The 19,344-nt window shown below is 33.5% G+C and overlaps 2 protein-coding genes across 2 annotated transcripts; one reads left to right on the forward strand and one right to left on the reverse strand.

The window, feature by feature from the left end:
* The first annotated feature begins 1,000 nt into the window (after positions 1 to 1,000).
* LOC109601344 (uncharacterized) lies at positions 1,001 to 8,400 on the forward strand. The gene is made up of 24 exons (XM_020017584.2): positions 1,001 to 1,090; positions 1,141 to 1,267; positions 1,318 to 1,514; positions 1,564 to 1,772; positions 1,826 to 1,943; positions 1,996 to 2,152; positions 2,202 to 2,305; positions 2,354 to 2,534; positions 2,588 to 2,781; positions 2,831 to 3,137; positions 3,204 to 3,412; positions 3,463 to 3,625; positions 3,679 to 3,900; positions 3,946 to 4,731; positions 4,783 to 4,961; positions 5,017 to 5,194; positions 5,475 to 5,896; positions 6,126 to 6,320; positions 6,370 to 6,595; positions 6,649 to 6,857; positions 6,907 to 7,087; positions 7,139 to 7,845; positions 7,902 to 8,106; positions 8,160 to 8,400. Exons 1-24 carry the CDS (start codon positions 1,064 to 1,066, stop codon positions 8,378 to 8,380), a joined length of 5,724 nt encoding a protein of 1,907 aa, XP_019873143.2. The 5' UTR covers positions 1,001 to 1,063; the 3' UTR covers positions 8,381 to 8,400.
* A 1,237-nt stretch (positions 8,401 to 9,637) lies between these two features.
* LOC109601356 (transportin-1) lies at positions 9,638 to 18,579 on the reverse strand. Its single transcript, XM_020017595.2, has 11 exons — positions 18,346 to 18,579; positions 17,677 to 18,225; positions 17,321 to 17,623; positions 14,513 to 14,828; positions 13,845 to 14,452; positions 13,443 to 13,788; positions 13,290 to 13,385; positions 12,771 to 12,846; positions 10,817 to 10,991; positions 10,641 to 10,760; positions 9,638 to 10,585 (listed from the first exon to the last, which is right to left on the reverse strand). Exons 1-10 carry the CDS (start codon positions 18,448 to 18,450, stop codon positions 10,653 to 10,655), a joined length of 2,682 nt encoding a protein of 893 aa, XP_019873154.2. The 5' UTR covers positions 18,451 to 18,579; the 3' UTR covers positions 9,638 to 10,585; positions 10,641 to 10,652.
* Positions 18,580 to 19,344: the final 765 nt, after the last annotated feature.

Raw genomic sequence — 19,344 nt, forward strand, 5'->3', positions numbered from 1 at the left:
TATGTAAAAATCACAATTTCTATTAAATGTTACAAATAAAGTTTTGTATGAGTAAAATATGAGTGCTTTATTTTAAATTTAAGGTACATCAAAGTAATAAATAAAAAATATAGCTTATTTCTTAAATGAGTTCACTCCCATATTCCTCATTAAATACAAATTAAATAACTTTTTGGGTTTCTGATATTTGTGGGACATAAATTCATAGGATATTTCAATAGTAAGGTAAAATAAGACGATTTTTGGATTAATTTTAAGGGAAAAAACATTTACCAGAAATTAGTTTGCCTTATTTTTAAAGCACCCTGTATTATTGTTTAGGAACGAGCAAAAAGTTGATTTGGATCATTTCTAACATTGGTTGTTAAAATTTGGAAGCTCTTGTTGCAAAGGTTACTTTGAAGTGTTTCCAACATTGCGATATAAATTTGTTGCCATGTCCAGCAAGATCTCCGAACTTGTGAGACATTATAAAGACGAGACTTCGAAATTCTGCCCTTTGGCAAAACTTCACCATCAAGTAAAGATGGCATGAAATGGGGTACCTCTGGATAAAATGGATCAAATCATTGAACAATGCCAAGGCGAGTCAATAATTGAGGTCCAACTCAATATTAGTTTAATAAAAAGATACTGATGTACAAGATGTTTCTTAAATAGATGATTGCAGGAAGCAATGAATTACAATGAAGCAAATCTAAATGAATTTGTTTTCTAATGCTTCTCCTTAAAAAAATACTCTTTTCTTCAGTTTCCGTAACCTTGTAATAGAATATCCTAGAAGAAATTTAATTACAAAATCTTCTTTTCAGAATTTTTTTATTGGGTCAAAGAGGGAAATGTATCGTCAAATTCTAGAGAGAAGACTTCCGAGTTCTTCGAAGATGTCCCACTGGACAAAAATAAAATTGTTAATTGATTATTACCTACACTGTATACTATACAAAAGAAAGAAAATTGGTAGTTTTTAGACAACTTTTTTTGGACACCTTTTACTTCGTGTGTGTCGGTTAGGCGGTGTACTCGGTTTATGTATTTATTAATTTTTATATAAACAATTATCATGCATCAATATTTTGCAATTTTAACGGTAATCTCAAAAGCACAACAAAATAATCAACTAATTAATAAATTTTTCAGTTATTTATAGTATATTTTAATACATGCGGCTGTATTAAGTTTAACCATGACCTGGATGACTACCTTAGAGCACAGTCTCTATCATTGGAGTCAGACAGGGAGAATTTCAAGAAAATACGCAAACGAGGTACGTACCCTTTCATTATTTAAACAATTCCCACTAAAATTTAATTGTAGATGATGCGGAAACGGTGGTTTTAAGCTATGCAAAAAACATATCTGTTCCTGTAGCTAATAATTTTAGCTTTGTTGTGTTCGGTCAAAGTTGTTTCATCTCCAACCCGATCGAATTGTATTGTGTGTCCGTAAATGACGGTTCCTCCTCAATAGTCGCCGGAATGGGCATTATTTCTTCGGAAATAAAAAACATTAAGGTAATCTATGCTTAGTTTTTAACGGTTTAATCACAGTTGTTCCTGCTAGGCGTTCGAATATGAGAATCTGGCCGTGCTTAGTGTTGTGTTGAAAAACAGCACCATTGAAGTGTTTAATATAAAGAGGGACATGAGGTTTATTCATGTGCAGTCAATATCTCATTACAATGTAACGAGTACCCAATTTTTGTCTCACAAAGAAGGATTATTTTTTATCGTTGCCACTAAAATTAAAATGGACCTTCATGGCAACGTATTGTTAGTATCTCACATTTCAATTTAAGGCACAAACATCATAATATTTATTTTAGCTTTTATAAGTGGATAAAAACGCAGTTTGATCAAGTTACGAATTTGCTTACAAAAAGCACCACTTACATTCATACTTTTGGGCCACATTCAGAAGTTATCGTATTACAAGAAAGCAAGGTACGTAAGTTTTATAAATAAGTTTTATCGTGGATTAAGCAAAACGTTTCAGAATACAATTTCGGCCTTTGATTTTAAATACAACGTCCTTCGAAGACTTCAAAAAATAGTCACGGAACGCCCAGTTAAAGTTTATACACATTTCACCGATTCACAAAACTACATGTCAGTACACGAGCGTGGTTCAATAAATGTGTATTTATGGAAAGGTATCAATTCACCAAGTTGCCACAAAAGCCTTTAAATGTATTGTTGTAGGTACATACTTTAAACTGTTGTTGAATTATCAACCAACATCAGTAGTACTTTCATCAACGATCATATCAAAAAATGGAGCAACGTATTTCATTATGTTTGACCAAGTAAGTTTCTAATATTAGTGTTTTAAAACTAAAGTTAAACGATTTTAGGAAGGAGTAAAGGCCATAAATCTGAACACCAAGCAAATGGTCAGCCAAATAGAATACGAATTTCATGATCCTAAAATAATGAAGGTAAAATTCACCAACTCCACCACAGGATTCATGATTTACTTCCGCCAGAGCAAAAGCATGGATCTATCGATGATTTCCCTCAATGTTGAGTCTAATGGTAACGCTTAAATTAAATCGCCAATCCGTATTTGTAACCTGGTTTTGTTCAAGTTCATAAAAATGATGGTTTAAGCCAGTGTCTTTCGCAGCTAAGACACGAAGTAGACGTTAAACTGTTGGTGAGGGATAAAGCGAAAGAACCCACCTTTATCGACTCCAAGGCTGCTGTTGATGGGGCTCGAGTACTTGAAGATCGTGATAGCACAGTCGCAGCAGGACCACCCATTAACACCACCGAAGACAATGTAAGCATAAAAAACTGCAAACATTGCTTATTATGAGTGGATTTTTCAGATCTCAGCACTGGGGCTCTTATTCGATAGTATTCAAGAGGACGTGGATTGGACCACAGAAGAACTTGGCAAATTTAATGAAGACACAGATCAATTGACAATTAAAGGTGATGTGAAGCTTATTGGTGCTTTATCTTCAGACAATGTGCAAACTGACAATTTGGAACTTGGAGGTTTGAATGGTGAAGAATGGGCACCGCACAATTGGCTCATGTACAAACGCGAGCAAATCATCTCTTCCCCCTTTAGTGCACGTAATGTTTCAGTTAGAGACTTGCATCTACGAACAGAGCTCAACTTATTCACAGGTACGAACAAAGCCTTAACCTTTACAATGCATGTATTTATTGTTATTATTTATGGGTGATTTTCAGGAACATTGAAAAGAAACAACGCAGAAGATGTAACGTTATCCGGACAGGTGTTTGTCAAGGATCTTGTGGTAAATGAGCTGAAGGCAACTACTGTGAATAACATAACAGTAGACGACATGTACATAAAGAGACTAGGAAAACCAATTGAAGGGTTAAAAACGTTTAAAAATATGCACGTACGTAAAGCCAGAATCGTTAACATCAATGGGGTAAGTCTTGAAGTAAAGTGTTTATCACCAGTTAATTGGTAACTTATTAGGAGGCTCCAGATGCTGCGTTGGCAATGTTCACTGACAGCACATTAAACGATTTTGCTCCTAAAGTGGAAATTGAAAACTTATGGTTGGAACAAATAGATAACATAGACTGGAATGAATTTAAAGATTCAGTTTATCAAATTGGAGTTACAAAATCAATTGAAGGTAAATACTGTAGCGAATTGTTTAAAATCTGGTTACATTTATTGATTGTTTAGGTCACTTAATATTTTCCAAAATAATGACGGATAAATTAAATGTAAAAACATTATTCAAAGAACCTGTTGATAGTTTTTTAACCACAAATACTGATCAAGATGTACAGTCATTCATCAGAGTTAGAAATGCATACACCAACAATGTCGAAGCTAAAAACATCAACAACGTAGATACCAAAACATTTGTAACATTGAATCCAGATGAAGTCAACAAAATCAATGGTGGGTCACGTCTCTTGTATTTCTTTTTTTAATGCATTCTTTCAGGATCTGTTGCTTTGGATAACATGAAAATTATGAATAAACTGGAGTTAATTGGTGATTTTGCTGATGTGTACATGACTGATGGGGCAAGGATCATAGGAACAAACGATTCAGACTTGTTACAGTTTTACAACGATGAAGTCTACATCAAAGGAGACCTACACCTGAAGAACGTAAAATTGTGGGATGAGGCTAAACTGTTATTGGAAAACAAGTTGGTTGATAGAAATTATCAAAAATATTGGTCCAAGAAAAAAAATCAAGTAATTGATGTTCACGTGGAGGCAACAGAAGGTGTCACAACAAAAACGTTACAAACTAGACAAATAAACGACATAGAAGTAAACAAAATTTTGTTAAATATTGATGGTGATCACGAAGCAACGAACTTCTATTTCGAAAATGTGACAATCGCTGGCGATGTTTACATAGACGAAGAGAATGCAGTACACACACCAGACTTCAACAAAATAGACACACAAGGGGTCAAAACTAACGGCAGTTTTGTAATAAATGGGAAAAAGACATTTACGAACAAATTGAGAGTTGAAAACTTGTCAACCCACAAACTCGGAGAAATCAACACTTTCGACGTATTAACCAGGAAGCATTCAATGAAAGTTACTGGCAAAAAGTCGTTCAAAAATGTGGTCGTTCAAAAGAGTGCGCAGTTTAATGATATAGATGTGGAGAAGGTTAATAATGTTTCTATTAAGACGCACTTTGATGATGCACTTTTCTTGGATTCTCCAGTCAACGCATCGCAAATCTTCTTTAATTCAGTCTCGGGTAAAACATTTTTTACCATTATAATATCATTTATTAACCATTTATTTTTAGTAACTAATTTAAATGCTAAAAATATCAATGAACGTTCAGTTGACGACTATATTAAAAAGTCAGATGAAATATTGGACAAAAGGGTCATAAGGGATTTGCATATCATGGGAGATGCTAAAATTAGCAGCATGCAGGATGTGGTATCAATTAATAACTTAACCATGGATGAACTATCCAAGGTGAAAAAAGTTGTATAAAATTGTTAATTATTTTAATAAAAGCTTAACTTTTCAGAGTAACATGTCGGATATATTTGATGTACCTGTAAAGTTCATGAAGAAAGTAACAACCAAAGAATTCATAGTCCAAGACATAAATGACGTAGATTTTAAAGTATTAACGGATAGAATATTGTACAAATCCGGTAACCAACAAGTGCTAGCTCCTTACACCTTTACAAACTTAAAAACAGGTATGAAAGAATAATATACTCAGTGATTTAGAAGATGGAACACGTAGATCTGGTGGACAGATTTCAAAGAAGTGTAAATACGCTCAGATTCTCTTCTTGATGTTGAAGTTCTTCCAAAGTCTTGGAAACACTTCAATGTCACTCTTGCAACACTGAAGACTTCAATCCATTTCTGTACACCACTCCAATCTAGCAATGAACCACTAACTGGATCTACGTGCTTTATTTTCTATGTCACACTATATTGATGTAAAATTAATCCATTAATGGTAACTTTCAGATAACTTATTCGCGGACCAAATTAATGACAAATCACTCGCGAATATCGCCGATCGAGTTAAAAACTTGAAGGTCCATTCGGATCTTAAATTCACCAGCGCAACCGTCGAAAGTATTCAAGCGAAAGGAATACGTCCGTGCGATTTTGGTACACTAATGAAAAACATAAACAGCCCTATTGGAATGCTTTGGAAAAATGTGCAAGTCGAGGGCAACGCCACTTTTATGGACGAAGATTCGGATGTTCACAGACTTTTGCACAAAACGGTCAAAAAGGATGAAGATAATGTTATTACAGCCGAAGTGGATTTCAAACATCACGTGGCCGCCAGAAATATAGAAAACGAGAAGCAACTCATAAACGACATCAATGTTGAAGAAATGCTGATCGACGCCTTAAAGAATAATCACGAAACTATGCAGGTAAGTTAAATATTGGGTTGGAATCTCCATCTGTGAAGTGTTGGCCAAACGGAATGAAATTGACCCATTTCTTAAACTGGTGACTGGGAGAAAGTGAACAATGAGAACCAAGACTTCAATGAGAGAGGCATTATGAAGCTATCTTTAAAATGCCAACAAATTATTGAAGTCTTGAAATTCTAATGGATATTTTTTCTCACCCTAAAAGCTTTTTATATCGTGTTTTCAGGAAATTACAGGCAAGAAGACCTTCAGGCAAGCCATAGTGTCTTCCGCATTAGTTAAAGACAAAGCAGATGTGCCAGTAATGAACAACGTAGTTATGTCTGAATTAAACAACCGAATCGTACGTAAAAATTCCGACGACCTGTACATCACCGGCAAGAAAACATTCTTTGGAGGACTTCAAACCAAACACATCCACGTACGTTATGCCTTACTCATTTGACACACTTATAATTGTATGATTTTAGACCGAACTTATATCCAACATACCTCCAGAAACTCTGGTCTCAACGGCCAATGATGCCATTGTTCCTGTAGTGAGATTCGATGGAATTGATGTCATGAACAATTTTGATGTTGAAAATGTGAACAGCTTCAACGTGGACCACGTCATGCGCAATAAGCTTAACTCCAATGACTCCGGTTTACAATTCACCAACGCCACCTACGTCTTTGATACAGTGGAGATGATTGGTGGGTGTAATAAAACATGTTTTCCCTAAATGGTTTAATTTTATTAATTGTAGATCTTGTAACGGAGTCAATAAACGGAATTGACTTTAATGATGTGGTGGTTGATAGTGGTGTGCAAGAGGTGCACAGTCAGAAGACATTCACCAACGGTTTGCACATAGTTGGAGACGCCCAAATCGACTACGTGGACGGAGTTCCAATTTCCGAAACATTCAACAATATACTTATGATCAATCAACCTGAAAATATCACAGGATCCATTGTAAGACCTTTTATTACATAATTTATTTGTGCTACACATCATTTTGTAGACCATGATAACGCCAACGAAAATAATGGGCAACGTCCAGGCAAATAAGATAAACGGAATGTCTTGGGACCAGATTGAACATATTTTAAGCATGGAACGAACCAAATTACGGGCGAACTCCGTGTACTTCGACAAAAAGGTCATAAATGAAATCATTGAAAACATGCTCCCGTTAACACGAAGTAAGTGGTACCATTCAGTTTGTTACACCTCATGACGGTGATAAATTTTAGATCTACCATCGGATTACATGTACATCGAAAAATCTAAGATCCTAGACATACAAATGCCAAACACCATCAGCACGAAGACCGTGGAGGCAGCAGGTCACGTTCTAATCCACGTGACCAGCGAAGAAAACGGCGACTTCTGCGGCCTACCCAAAAACTGCAAGTGCCCGATGCAACAGATCATCGAAATGACCCCCGAACACTCCATACACACGTTCTTCAACAAGGCGGTGCAGAGAACGTACACGTACGACGACGATGACATGATCCTGAACGTAATCACGAACAGCGTCAGCAGCGACACCGATTGCAGGAAAGATCCGAAGACGTTGTCGCAGGAGGTCACGTCGGTGACGTGGAGCACCAAAAGTACCGACACCAGGAACGGTTCCTTCTATCTGTTTGACGAGTTCGTTGCCGGGTACGTCAGCGGTGTGGAGTTCTTCACCATCGAAAACTCGACGTACGCGATCATCGGTATTTATTATGATCCGATAGCTGATGATCATCGCGTGAACTCCAGAGTTATTAAGTTCAACGACGACAAAACGGCGGCTAGTACCATTCAGTTTATACCAACCAAGGGAGTCAAGACTTTGTATCTGTTCCACACGGCACAAGGAATCATTTTGGTACTTGGCAATCAACATGCTTCAGATAATGTTCCGGAAGAAACCGAGATTTACAGATTTGATGTGGAGAAACAACAGGTATTTAGGCTGGTGTGGGTCCAAACAGTTTTACTTGAAGATTTGTACTGTTTCAGTTTATGTTGCTCAGAACGATACCGTCTTATGGATGTTCCACTGCTACCGGAGTCGTACTGAACAGAGACAGTCTGCTCGTTCTGGCGCATGATGTGCACCCGATATTAGTTATGAAATATGATCCAGTTTACGACAACTACTACTTCTATCAGAGTTTCAATATGGAAGGACCCGTCTTGGGAGTATCTGTATTTTATACCGGGGGTTAATACATACTTTTTTATCCATTGACGAAATTTTAACGTTTTATGTTTCAGGCTTTGGAATAAGTGATGCATATTTGTGCATCGTATCAGCTGATGAAAAATACTTCATTTACTCCTTCCAGTTTATAGCAGGTTGGAGACTAGAAAGTACTGGGGAACTTGAAGGACTTCAAAAACTAATACCATTTAATGTGGCCAACGATTTGTTCCTATTGGCACCGACCACACAATTTAGTACTTTATTTACTGTTGTCAAACATGGTTTCAAATAAATTTGTTAGTGTTCGTTTTATTACTGGCGTTTACATATTTTTTAATAACTTACCTACCATCTTAATCTCCTAAGACTTGTTACTCATGTTTCTTTCATCCTTTATTTGGAGTCGTACTGAGCAGAAACAGTCTGCTTTTACTGGTTACGATAATTGTTTGTCCACAGGTACTATATCACTCAGATGGCCATCTTAGGATATGACGTGAATGCGGTGAGAAATAACATGAATGCTCAATGATATCACGATTTGATTCAATCAATTATTATTACTCCAAAATTTGGACCAGATTCTCTCACTCCAAACCACCAACCAGTCTTAACATTTAGAGGTGCTTGTTAATGCTCTTAAAGAAGAATGGAACAAGAATTTATTTGTTCATTAATTTGTAGTATGCTAAGGAGGGTGGAAGCTCTTCGTATGGCAATTACTGATTAGATAACAGAATAATTCAAATTATCCACTTTAAAAAACACAGTGTATGTTTTACCTCCTTTCTAATGTATTGTTTCAGGTTTTGGAATAAGTGATGCATATTTGAATATTTTGTTGGCTGATAAAAAGTACTCTATCCCTAGAAGTACTAGTATTTACTTTGTCCAGTTTATAAAAAAATGGAGATTAGAATTTTAGATTTAGTGCAGAAGAACTAAAAAGTACTCTATCCCTAGAAGTACTAGTTCATAAAAAATGGAGTGCAGAAAACTTGAAAGCCTCCAAAAACTAATATCATTTAATGTGGCTATTCCTATTAGTACCCACTTCACAGTACTAAACTGTGAGGTGGGTACCAACAGTACATAAAGTACTAACTTTATGTACGGTTACTCCAATTTATTAATATAAAAATACCACGGAACACGGTAAAACAACTACAACAACGGAAATATTTATTAAATCATAATAAACCTGAACGTTTTTATTAATATCCTTTTATTTTATTTAGAAATCGGATAAAAATATGAATTCGATACTATAATACAAAACAATTACAAAATTATTTACATATTTATAATTATTTAACATTGATATTAAAAATAATAAATAACAGAAAATGTGTGTATAAATGCACTAAATGAAACAAATATCAGTCAAAAAAAATAGCGAATCTTTTTTTTAATAAAAGTAACATTTGATATATTATTATATTACAGAAAAATTTCCTACTTTTCAGCCTGCTATCTGATAGCAAGTTCTCAATTAAACTGTTGGTATAAATTAGGATATTAATTGTTTTTTTTTAATAATACTCTAAAGAAAAATATTACATATATTTGTAAATAATTACAAAGGAGGAATCAAAAAATACCTTCAAATATTATCATAAGTCTATCTGCCAGTAATACATAAAATAAAGTCATATTTGTATATGTTAAAGAATGATTTTCAATAATTTTGTGACAATTAAATAAAAATAAATTACGTGATTAATTTCTCACTTTCTATTATGGCAAACATTTAGGTTTATAGGACCCATACCACATTGTAAATCCTGTGTCAAATGTAGATTTATAATATAAACAGGTATAATAAAAACCTTTCAATTGAGCTTCAAACAATAATAACAATAAAGAAATTACTTTCAGTTAAAATATATATGTGCAATGGAAATGGCAAATTATGCACCAAAGGTGCTGACTTAATCGATTCAATTTGCCATCACCAAACGCAACACTCGTAAACATATATCACACAAATTCACTGTTCCATAATACGAATATAGAAATAATATGCTGATAACTAAAAACTCCAGCTTTTTTCATTTCGACCAGTCTTATCACAATTGTGCAAACACCATTTAGGTTTAAAATTAATTAATATATGTATTTTTAAATTGTAAATAAATCTCTCTTTACAATCAGTTACAATTAATATTAATAATAATTACAGTTAATAAATAATAATCAAAATATGTATAAGAATGACGTTTTTGTACTTCGCTTGTAAAAATAAAACGCTTCTGTTTACAGAACCTTAATAAAATATGATATATGTGTACGGATATATATATATAAAAACTGTAACAAAAATAGTAACACAACAATGATATTTTTTTTTAATATTTATAGGAAGTTGGCCTCCATGTTGTTTGCTAAAGATCCCACCCTCAAATCGCATTGATGATCTGATGCTTGAATTAATTCTCTTCATAGATAGCCAGGTATCCCACCCCGGTACTACTTTGTCATTAAAAACCCCACATCCCTAAAAATATTACGTGTCAACCATTGAATTGCTTCGGGCATGTCTGTTTACTTACTTTTGAAAGGATTCATATTCCGTAAAGCTGTGTTAACCTTTCGCTCAGCTGCGGAGGAAATTGGTCGCTAAATCTCCTCCAGTTTTCCTCGCCTACTTGCGTCTTGAAGCTGTGTAAAATCTGTACCCAATACGAAATTAATATTTAATTAATTAAAGGTAAATTTTGAGACGTACCTTAATAAAAACATCTTTCAAATCGCTCTTGGGATTGATCCAGGAAGCAACGGCATCACAGAAAAAGATGAAGTCGGGCACAACACCGGCTGGATTCACTTGAATCATTTGGCACATTCCTCTGAAAGCACTGTCCTTTTCGTCGTTGTCGCGGATGTTCCTCAACGATATGCACCTGCAAAGAAAACGCCGCTCGAACAATATTTTATTTCCTCCGGCCGGAAGTGCTGTGTTATTTGACTTTGATCTAGCGGTAACGTGCGGTTTACAAACAATGATGCATTGCTGTGACATTGTTTTGGACCTCACGTTACTTAGGACAGAAGAATTTCTCACAAAAGTTACAGTGTTATTATAACAGTAAAACTACATCCTCATTTAGATTTAAGGTGGATTCAAATAGTTTCTATAATAGGAAAATTACAAATATATAATAAATAAAATGACAATTATTGTCAAAAACTTAGCCTTATTTATAATAAATTATTTTTACGACATAAGTACTTTCATTTTTTCTTTTCTTTTTTAATTATTACTAGAAAATAAGATTTTTTTTGAAAAATTTGATATAAGATAATCTTTTCGTAAATTTGACTATATTTGCCATAAACTGTATTTTCATTGTCATTTTGAAAAATTTTTATAATATAAAAATCGAAGTACATTTTTTCAAAAATTTGATAATAAACATTATGAATTATAAATAATTTTATAACTTTGCATTACATTCAAAAATTACTAAAAATAATATTATGAGTTTAATATTTTTAGAGCTCAAGAAGTACTTTCATTTTTACTTTGTCATTTTGAAAAATTTCTAAAAAATACAAATCAATGTATATATTTTTTTTTTCGAAAATTTAACATTAATAATAAATTGAGTTTAAAATATTTTTATAGCTTAAGAAGTACTTTCATTTTTACTTTGTATAATTACTAAAAAAATAAAAATTATGATACTCTTTTGTATAAACTTTGGACAACATAAATATTTTCATTTTAATTTGATGTTGAATGATCTTGAACTAATTTTTGTATATTAAGATCAGTACTTTCATTTTAATTCAATCCTCAATAATTATTAAAATTAAGATATTTTTCGTAAGCTTGATATTATTTATCACATTATTATTATGGTTTTACAACATAAGTACTTTCATTTTTTCTTTATACTGATGAAAAATTCCTAAAAATCAAAGTATACTATTTAAAAAAATAATGATAAATTTTTACTTTAGTTTCAATAATTACTAAAATATAAAAATTATAGTTTTATAACAGTACTTTCATTTTTGAACGACACTAAAAATGTTTAAATAAAATTCACACAAAGTATGAAATTTTATGTGTTTTTTATAGTTCAAGTACTTTCATTTTTACTTGAAAAATTATTAGTTTTATTGAAAACTAATCATTCACGGTGATCAACACAGGCTTGTGTTATAATGATTTTTTAAATACTTCATAATATTTTTAATAATTCACACTAAGTGTGAAATTTTAAGTGTTTTTTATAGCTCAAGTACTTTCATTTTTACTTGAAAAGTTGTTAGTTTTCTTGAAAACTAAACATTCTCGGTGATCAATACAGGCATGTGTTATAATGATTTTTTAAATACTTCACACTAAGTGTGAAATTTTAAGTGCTTTTTATAGCTTAAGTACTTTCATTTTTACTTGAAAAATTATTAGTTTTCTTGAAAACTAAACATTCACGGTGATCGACACAGGCATGTTTTATAATAATTTTTTAAATACTTCATAATGTTTTCACTGTTGCAGGAGTCCAGATTATAAGTCGTTAAGGTTGTTAGTTAGAAAGATGATGTGAGAAATTCTCAGTTTTAGTATTATTTGGGGAAGCGCGTTGCAGTGAGCTTCCTTGTTTCGAATAAATAACTAAGTATAAATAATATGTTAGAAATAATGGAAAACAATAAAAAAGATTACAGACCACTGTCGTACAAACTGATGTAACATGGGTGCGACATCATGAGGGCAGACATAACCTAGGCGACCAATTGTTATGGCTATACCGAGAAAAACAGAAAAAAGAAACCAACTCAATTATAAAAATTATAACACGTTCTTATAATTAATAATAAACTATACAATAAAGTCCAGGTAAAATTTGCCTTAACCTAATTAGTCTAAAACTAACTATTTAGTACTCGAATAAACACATAAAATGTCTCTTGTTGGCTTCAATATTTGGTCCTATCTTGAATTATTTCTTAAGAGAAAAATGCTAAAGCATATTATTTACGATAGGTTAAGAAAAATTTACTTACCAGCATCATAAATAACGTTAAAAATATATACAAAAAATCATGAGTTAAAAATGAAATAAACTATGCAGTCGTCAATCGATAAAAAATGCATTGCTGCGGTCTGTCTGCGGATGTTGAGATAATTTTTTGCTGTATATTTTTAAATAAACCAAACATGTAAAAACAAACCATGAATTACTAACCTGTGTTCTCTAAAAGTGTTTTAGGGGTATTTGGTTTATTAATGATCTCAATTAATTGGTTTAATACTAATGGTATGTATGGAGCAGTGTCCGAACCTACAATCGAAATTTAATAAAGCAAAATTCGCCAGAAAAAAAAATCAGCAAATGTACCCAATTTTATGCTAATCTCTCCGATTGCCCACGTAGCGTTGTTACACACCGAAATATAATCCGGGTTAAGATTTTGTCCCAGTATGGGCAAAAAGTCGCCGATGTGGGGCGACACGTGTTGGAAACAAGCTTTCGTCAGGTCGCCCAACAGGGCGAACGACGACTGCCGTACTTCAGGCATAATATCCTGCATACAGAGGTGTAACAGTTGCATGATATTACTCGTCTCCACCAGCTTTTCTATATGTCCGTTCAAGCCTTCAGCCAAACCGGACAACAGATCGAGCGCCACGATCATGAAGTCTTTGTCCGGGGCCTCGTACTGGTCTGGGTTCTGGAGGTTTGCCTAAAAAACAACCACAAAATACAGCCCGTCCCTAAACCAATTAAAGGGTGTCCTACCATGTGCATGCAAAGCGTGTGCTGGACTAAAGATACGCAACGGCAATACACCGGCTCGCAATAAGGCAGGAAACCTGACTGCAGAGCTGTCGCAACGCTGGACAAACACTCCAACAAGGGGAACAAATCCTTGTCCTCGTCCTTAAGGATGTTCCATTTTTGTATCAGGGGTGGCATCAGGAGATTTATGAAGTCGGGCTTGTTTAGGTGGTGGCCCACTGAATCAGCTAGGGTACCAATAGCGTCGTACAATATAAGCAAGTTCTTGTGCTGGTATTTGGAGAAGGCGAAAACCAACGTCTCCAATATGAATCCTAAGTAAGGGACCAACTCCGTACAAGCTTCCTCTTCCAAAGTGGCGAACGCTGAACACGCGGCCTCCTGCACCCTTTTGTTACCGTCCAGTATTCTCTTCAGAAGCTCAGTCATCAGCGGCTTCAGGTACGACTCGTGCGGCTGGGACACCACCCAGTGCGAGTACCTGCTCAACGTCCAACAAGTGATGGCCCTCACCAAAGCTTTCTTGTCGTTCAGGCAGTTTATCAGGTACGGTATCAGTTCCGGCAGATGGCTAATCATACCCGTCATACAACCTTCTGCGATGGCACCTGTCAATTAAGTCAAGTAATTTAAGTCCCGTTGTTGATTACAAAGCTGGACCAACTTACCCAAGGCCAATATCCCGGACTCTTTAATGTCCCATTCCGTGTGGAACAAGGTCTCCTTCAAAATGGGGATGAGTATGGGCAGCAGGTCGTCCCGGAAAACGTTGGCGAGCACGTCGAGGGCGGCCGCGCTGCACTTCCTCAGGTTCCAATCGGACAACGAGCCGTCGTCGTCCCCGTCGTCGCAATCGTCGTCGTCGTCCTCTTTGTCGCCGTTCTCGTTCAGCGCGTTCTTGACCGTATGCGTTTTCGACTTGTGGAAGCGCGGCCTGATGTCCTCCTCTTTGTCCGGCACATTGTCGTCTTCCTCCACATCGCCCTGAATTTATAAATTTTCTTTCTAGTTCTAGGAAATTCAATTGTTTGATTAGTATATATTTATAACAGCAAACAACCTCTCCTGTTCTGTGAAAATGTTAACAGTTTTTAAACGACCATAAAATTTTACTTTTATTGCCCATTCACGAATTTCCGTGCTTTATTATGAAATAATACGTATTTTAGTTGATTTAAAGTAAACTAAAATTACACTGATAAAGTAATGCTAATTTAAATAAGACCAAATTAACTCACAGAAATGTTATGTAAATACATAAATACAAGATAAGTTACATAAAGCGACTAATTAAATTATTGATAAGAAAAATCCAATTAAAAAGTCGTTTTATAATATTGCGAATATATGATAAATTCTTACAATTCATTAAAATTATTAAATATTTCTAGTAATATTAAATTGTTGTTCATACCAGCTATAAAATAATTTAAATAGATACCGTATAGTGACTAACAGCTTGTTCTGATAAAGCTTTTCAAAACATAATATACATTGTTATATTTTTTCATTCACTATAATATAAAATATATACCAAATTAAATATTTACATTGCTTCCATTGTTTTTGAAGAACTATTAATATAAATTACATGGTGTTTCCAAAATGAGTGGCCAAAATTTGGAACCATGTAAAACACGTCCAATAGTCATATTTACATTGTTTCCGTTGTTTTTGAAGAACTATTAATGTAAAATACATAGTGTTTCTAAAATGGGTTGTCACAAACATGTAGAATACGTCTAATAATAAAGAAAATAGTTTTGATAATTATAGAAAGACAAAAAAATTACTATATCTTTTAATTAATTTAACAGGTACAGATCATAGGCTTGTCAATAATGGTAAGGTTCTTTTACAGTTCTCCAAGCTACCGAATGAGATTTATTAGTTTGTTCAACGTCTTGTACTAATAGTTGGATTTACGTTAATTAAATGCAAGAAATTCTCCTCATTTGCAACTACTCTATCAGTCCTTGATTTTCCTCTCTCTGTATTTGTGTACTATTTTCCTGTTATCAAATTGTAACAAATATACAATAAACACAAATATAAACGTAAATACAATTTCAAGTAATTTTATCATATCATACCTACTTGATTTTGTATTATATCGAAACAACTTGAAATTTATTCAAACATTAAAACTCCTTCAAAAATAGTTGTGATAATCTAAATGGTGCAATTAAAATGAAAAACTAAAATTAATCAATGACGTAGAAAATAAAATAACAAAAAGAGCTCCCAAATTTTGACGACCAACTTGTATAAAGTGAATTAAATATTTATATACAACAGTGGTCATTATTATAGATTTTTTTAAATATTAAATTTAATTTACTATGATTTGTTTTATACATTCTCAAAAAAACTACCAAATTTTATTTTAAAAAAGTTACATATATTTCTTCTGAATTCAGCTGGACATAAATATGTGTTATTTAATTTAACATTAACACTGTATTTATATATTTTTTATTTTATAAATTTAACCCATTATCGAAGACTCGACCATTTTCTGAATATGGAAGATGTCTATTCCTTCTATATTCCTTCAAGATTCTCGAATTTCGTTATAAACGTGATACCCCATTTTTTCTATAGGCTTGATGTGTGGATATTAGAATGGCCCAGACAAAACATGTTTTCAAGAGCAATATTTCTTCAATATATGGAAGCAAATTGTTGTTTAATATATCTTTGTATATAAATCAGTCTAAGGCCTATGCCAGAAGAATTGAAGCATCCTCCCTCATAGCATAATTGAACCACTATCATGTTTCATCGTATTTTTGTGTAGTTTAGTCCCCCTGTAGGATGTTTAACATATGCGGGAACCATATTTTTTTTATAAATTAAATTTATACTAAAAACTATTCATCCCCACTCTTCTGTAGTCTCTCCTTGTTTATTTCTCTCTTGGTAAGGCTCAATCATAATTTTTCTTACAGTTTCATTTGAACAAACAATTAAATAATTATAATAAGCAAGAGACTACTAGTAAATAATAAATTTAAATTTCAATTAATGAAAGTAAAATATTGAGATAATTTTCTCCATTGAAGAATAAAAAAGTGCGCAATTTTTTAAACAATAAAAGTAGACTGGCCAGTTGTATAGTGGACACAAAATTAACAGAAAAGACAACAAGCATTATAGGTACTGGCATCCAATTTAAGTAGTACAGCTCATATATTTAAATATTTTAATAATTTGATAATTATAGTCACTACTGTATATAACTATTAAGATATAAATGCATTTAACAGTAAGTATTATTCATATTCACTTGTAATATTACTAGATATTACTCATGAATCATTAGTAATCAGTTATCAAGTCAGTATTACATTACTCCAAATAAATATTAATAACAATCAAAAGAATGTTTACAAACATTAATGCAACTAACCAACATAAATAAATACGTGAATAATATAATTCACGCCGTAATGATTAACATGGAAAGAACTTACCTTAAGAAGTATGATGTCAAGTTCAGAGTACTTCATCCCCCTTACAAGCACTGGAACTAACCGGTTTAGCGAAGGTCCAAGCACGTCCCTGCAAATTGGCTGTTCAGCAAGGGACAACCAAAATTCGCAGGCTTCTAATGCCACTCCCTCGTCGGGATCCTGCGTTCTAACCAGCATATATTCTATTATATTGTCTATTTGAGGCAACAACCGATCCATGCGGACTTCTAACAACATAACTAAAGCCCTACACACGTTCTTTCTCACTTCTGCATCCTCATCGGTGGCTACTAGGAATAAATTCTGAAATTGCACTTAAGTAAAATGGATTTTTTAAATGATTTCCCTTAACTTACTTGTAAAAACGAGTCTATGTGCACCATTAAGGCTTGCGATCGTTGCACAATGAATTGATTGACACAACCTATGGCATAGGATCTAATTTTTGAACTGGAGTGGTTGAAAAATTGTAGAAACTTCGGTATAAGTATATTTAAAGGCCTGTTTTTTGTGTCCCCATCCAAGGCTTCAGCTGAGTCTTCGCAGATTTTTTGCAGTGCTCCAAATGCCCCCTCACAAATGTTATAATCTCTAGAATCTAACATATTGCACAATGCTGGTAACAGCTCCGGCCATGTGGATAAGTCCCCTCGACTAGCAATGGTTGTGATTAAAATGCCTATTGTTGCGCGGATCAACGGGGATGGATCTCCTACAGCTTGCAAACATTCAGTCTTGATGAAATTTGTTACGTCTGGTAATAAGTTCAGGTAGTGAGATCTGACATTGTTTTTTAAGATCAGACCGCTTAAAGATCTGGTGGGTTCATCTTCTGTTGTCAGCTTAGTTAACACAAACATGAGATAGTTGTTAAAATCCGGAAATTTGTTTAGTTCTTCCAGTTTCTGCGGCACATTAAGGAAAATTTGACATACATTCAGTACTCACCTTGTTCAAGGTGCTAGGATTGCTATATTGTTAAAATGATGGTTTTTTCTAGTGTGCTTGGAATAGAAAAAGGATACTTGTTGGACTGCTCTTTGAGTCGCAGTATCCGGTGACTGAGACTCCCGCAACAACGTTAAAATTTCTCTTAAACCATCTTCTTGAGGTGTCCACTCCATTTTCATTTCTAATGTTATGCACTTTTATTACCTTGTTTATCCGAGATTTCTCATAGAGGATCGTTTAAAAACATCTATTAAAATATGTGTCGACAAGCAGCAGCAAGTCAACAGAGACCAACATAAAATGCTATAGAGTACAAATATTCGGCAAGGGAGGGATAGAACCGGAAATCGCCGTCGTGACACTTGACAAGTTCAAATTTGAAAATTCTCCTTTAATTTAATGTAATTCCAATTATGATTGTTCATTATTCGTAATATGGATCAAACTAATATAGATAGTGCTATTTATGTAATAAATTTTAACAAAATCGATAATTTAAATGTAAAACTAATGGCGGGAAATTCGAATTGTTTTGGGTTTTAGACGGCACGATATAAATTTTATCAAATTTTTTTGTATAAAAACACACAATGACATTTATTGACTAATAAAAACATTCTAAAAAGTTTTTCTCAAAAAATTCTATTTAAAACGTCAACGGTAAATTGGTATATATAGTATTAAAGTTTTAATCAAACTTATAAAACGACCAAAAAATTAAAATATGAATGATTCATTATATTCTTATCTTATCTTAATAATAACATCAATATTAAAGATAAAAATCATCCTTTGGGCAAAATTTTGTTTCCAGAATTTTCTAATTAATCATTTACAATTTTTGTCTGCTGTTCATTTCAATATGTTCATACCAACAAGTAATTATGCATAAAATGAATCTTCATAAAATGAAACTGAAATCCTAGCGCAGTATTGATTTTTTTTAAAATGCATGTACTATATGTATTCCAGAATTGGCAAACAGTACGTAGTTTGTCAATTTTGGGGACATCTTTAGGCAAGACATAGAAATAACCAATGTTAGGTTTGTGTACTTTTTAAAACGAGACAAA

The sequence above is a fragment of the Aethina tumida genome, chromosome 1, assembly GCF_024364675.1.
Source record: "Aethina tumida isolate Nest 87 chromosome 1, icAetTumi1.1, whole genome shotgun sequence".
NCBI classification, from domain to species: Eukaryota; Metazoa; Arthropoda; class Insecta; order Coleoptera; family Nitidulidae; genus Aethina; species Aethina tumida.

Excerpts from the sequence above, each read along its gene's own strand:
- LOC109601344 (XM_020017584.2), top strand. The coding sequence starts at position 1,064 with ATGCATCAATATTTTGCAATTTTAACG. Across the intron at positions 1,268-1,317 it reads CAAGAAAATACGCAAACGAG|ATGATGCGGAAACGGTGGTT; the intron begins GTACGTACCCTT and ends ATTTAATTGTAG. Across the intron at positions 7,088-7,138 it reads CATGCTCCCGTTAACACGAA|ATCTACCATCGGATTACATG; the intron begins GTAAGTGGTACC and ends GATAAATTTTAG.
- LOC109601356 (XM_020017595.2), bottom strand. The coding sequence starts at position 18,450 with ATGAAAATGGAGTGGACACCTCAAGAAGATGGTTTAAGAGAAATTTTA. Across the intron at positions 17,624-17,676 it reads ACATAGACTCGTTTTTACAA|AATTTATTCCTAGTAGCCAC; the intron begins GTAAGTTAAGGG and ends GTGCAATTTCAG. Across the intron at positions 13,386-13,442 it reads AGAGATTAGCATAAAATTGG|GTTCGGACACTGCTCCATAC; the intron begins GTACATTTGCTG and ends TTTCGATTGTAG.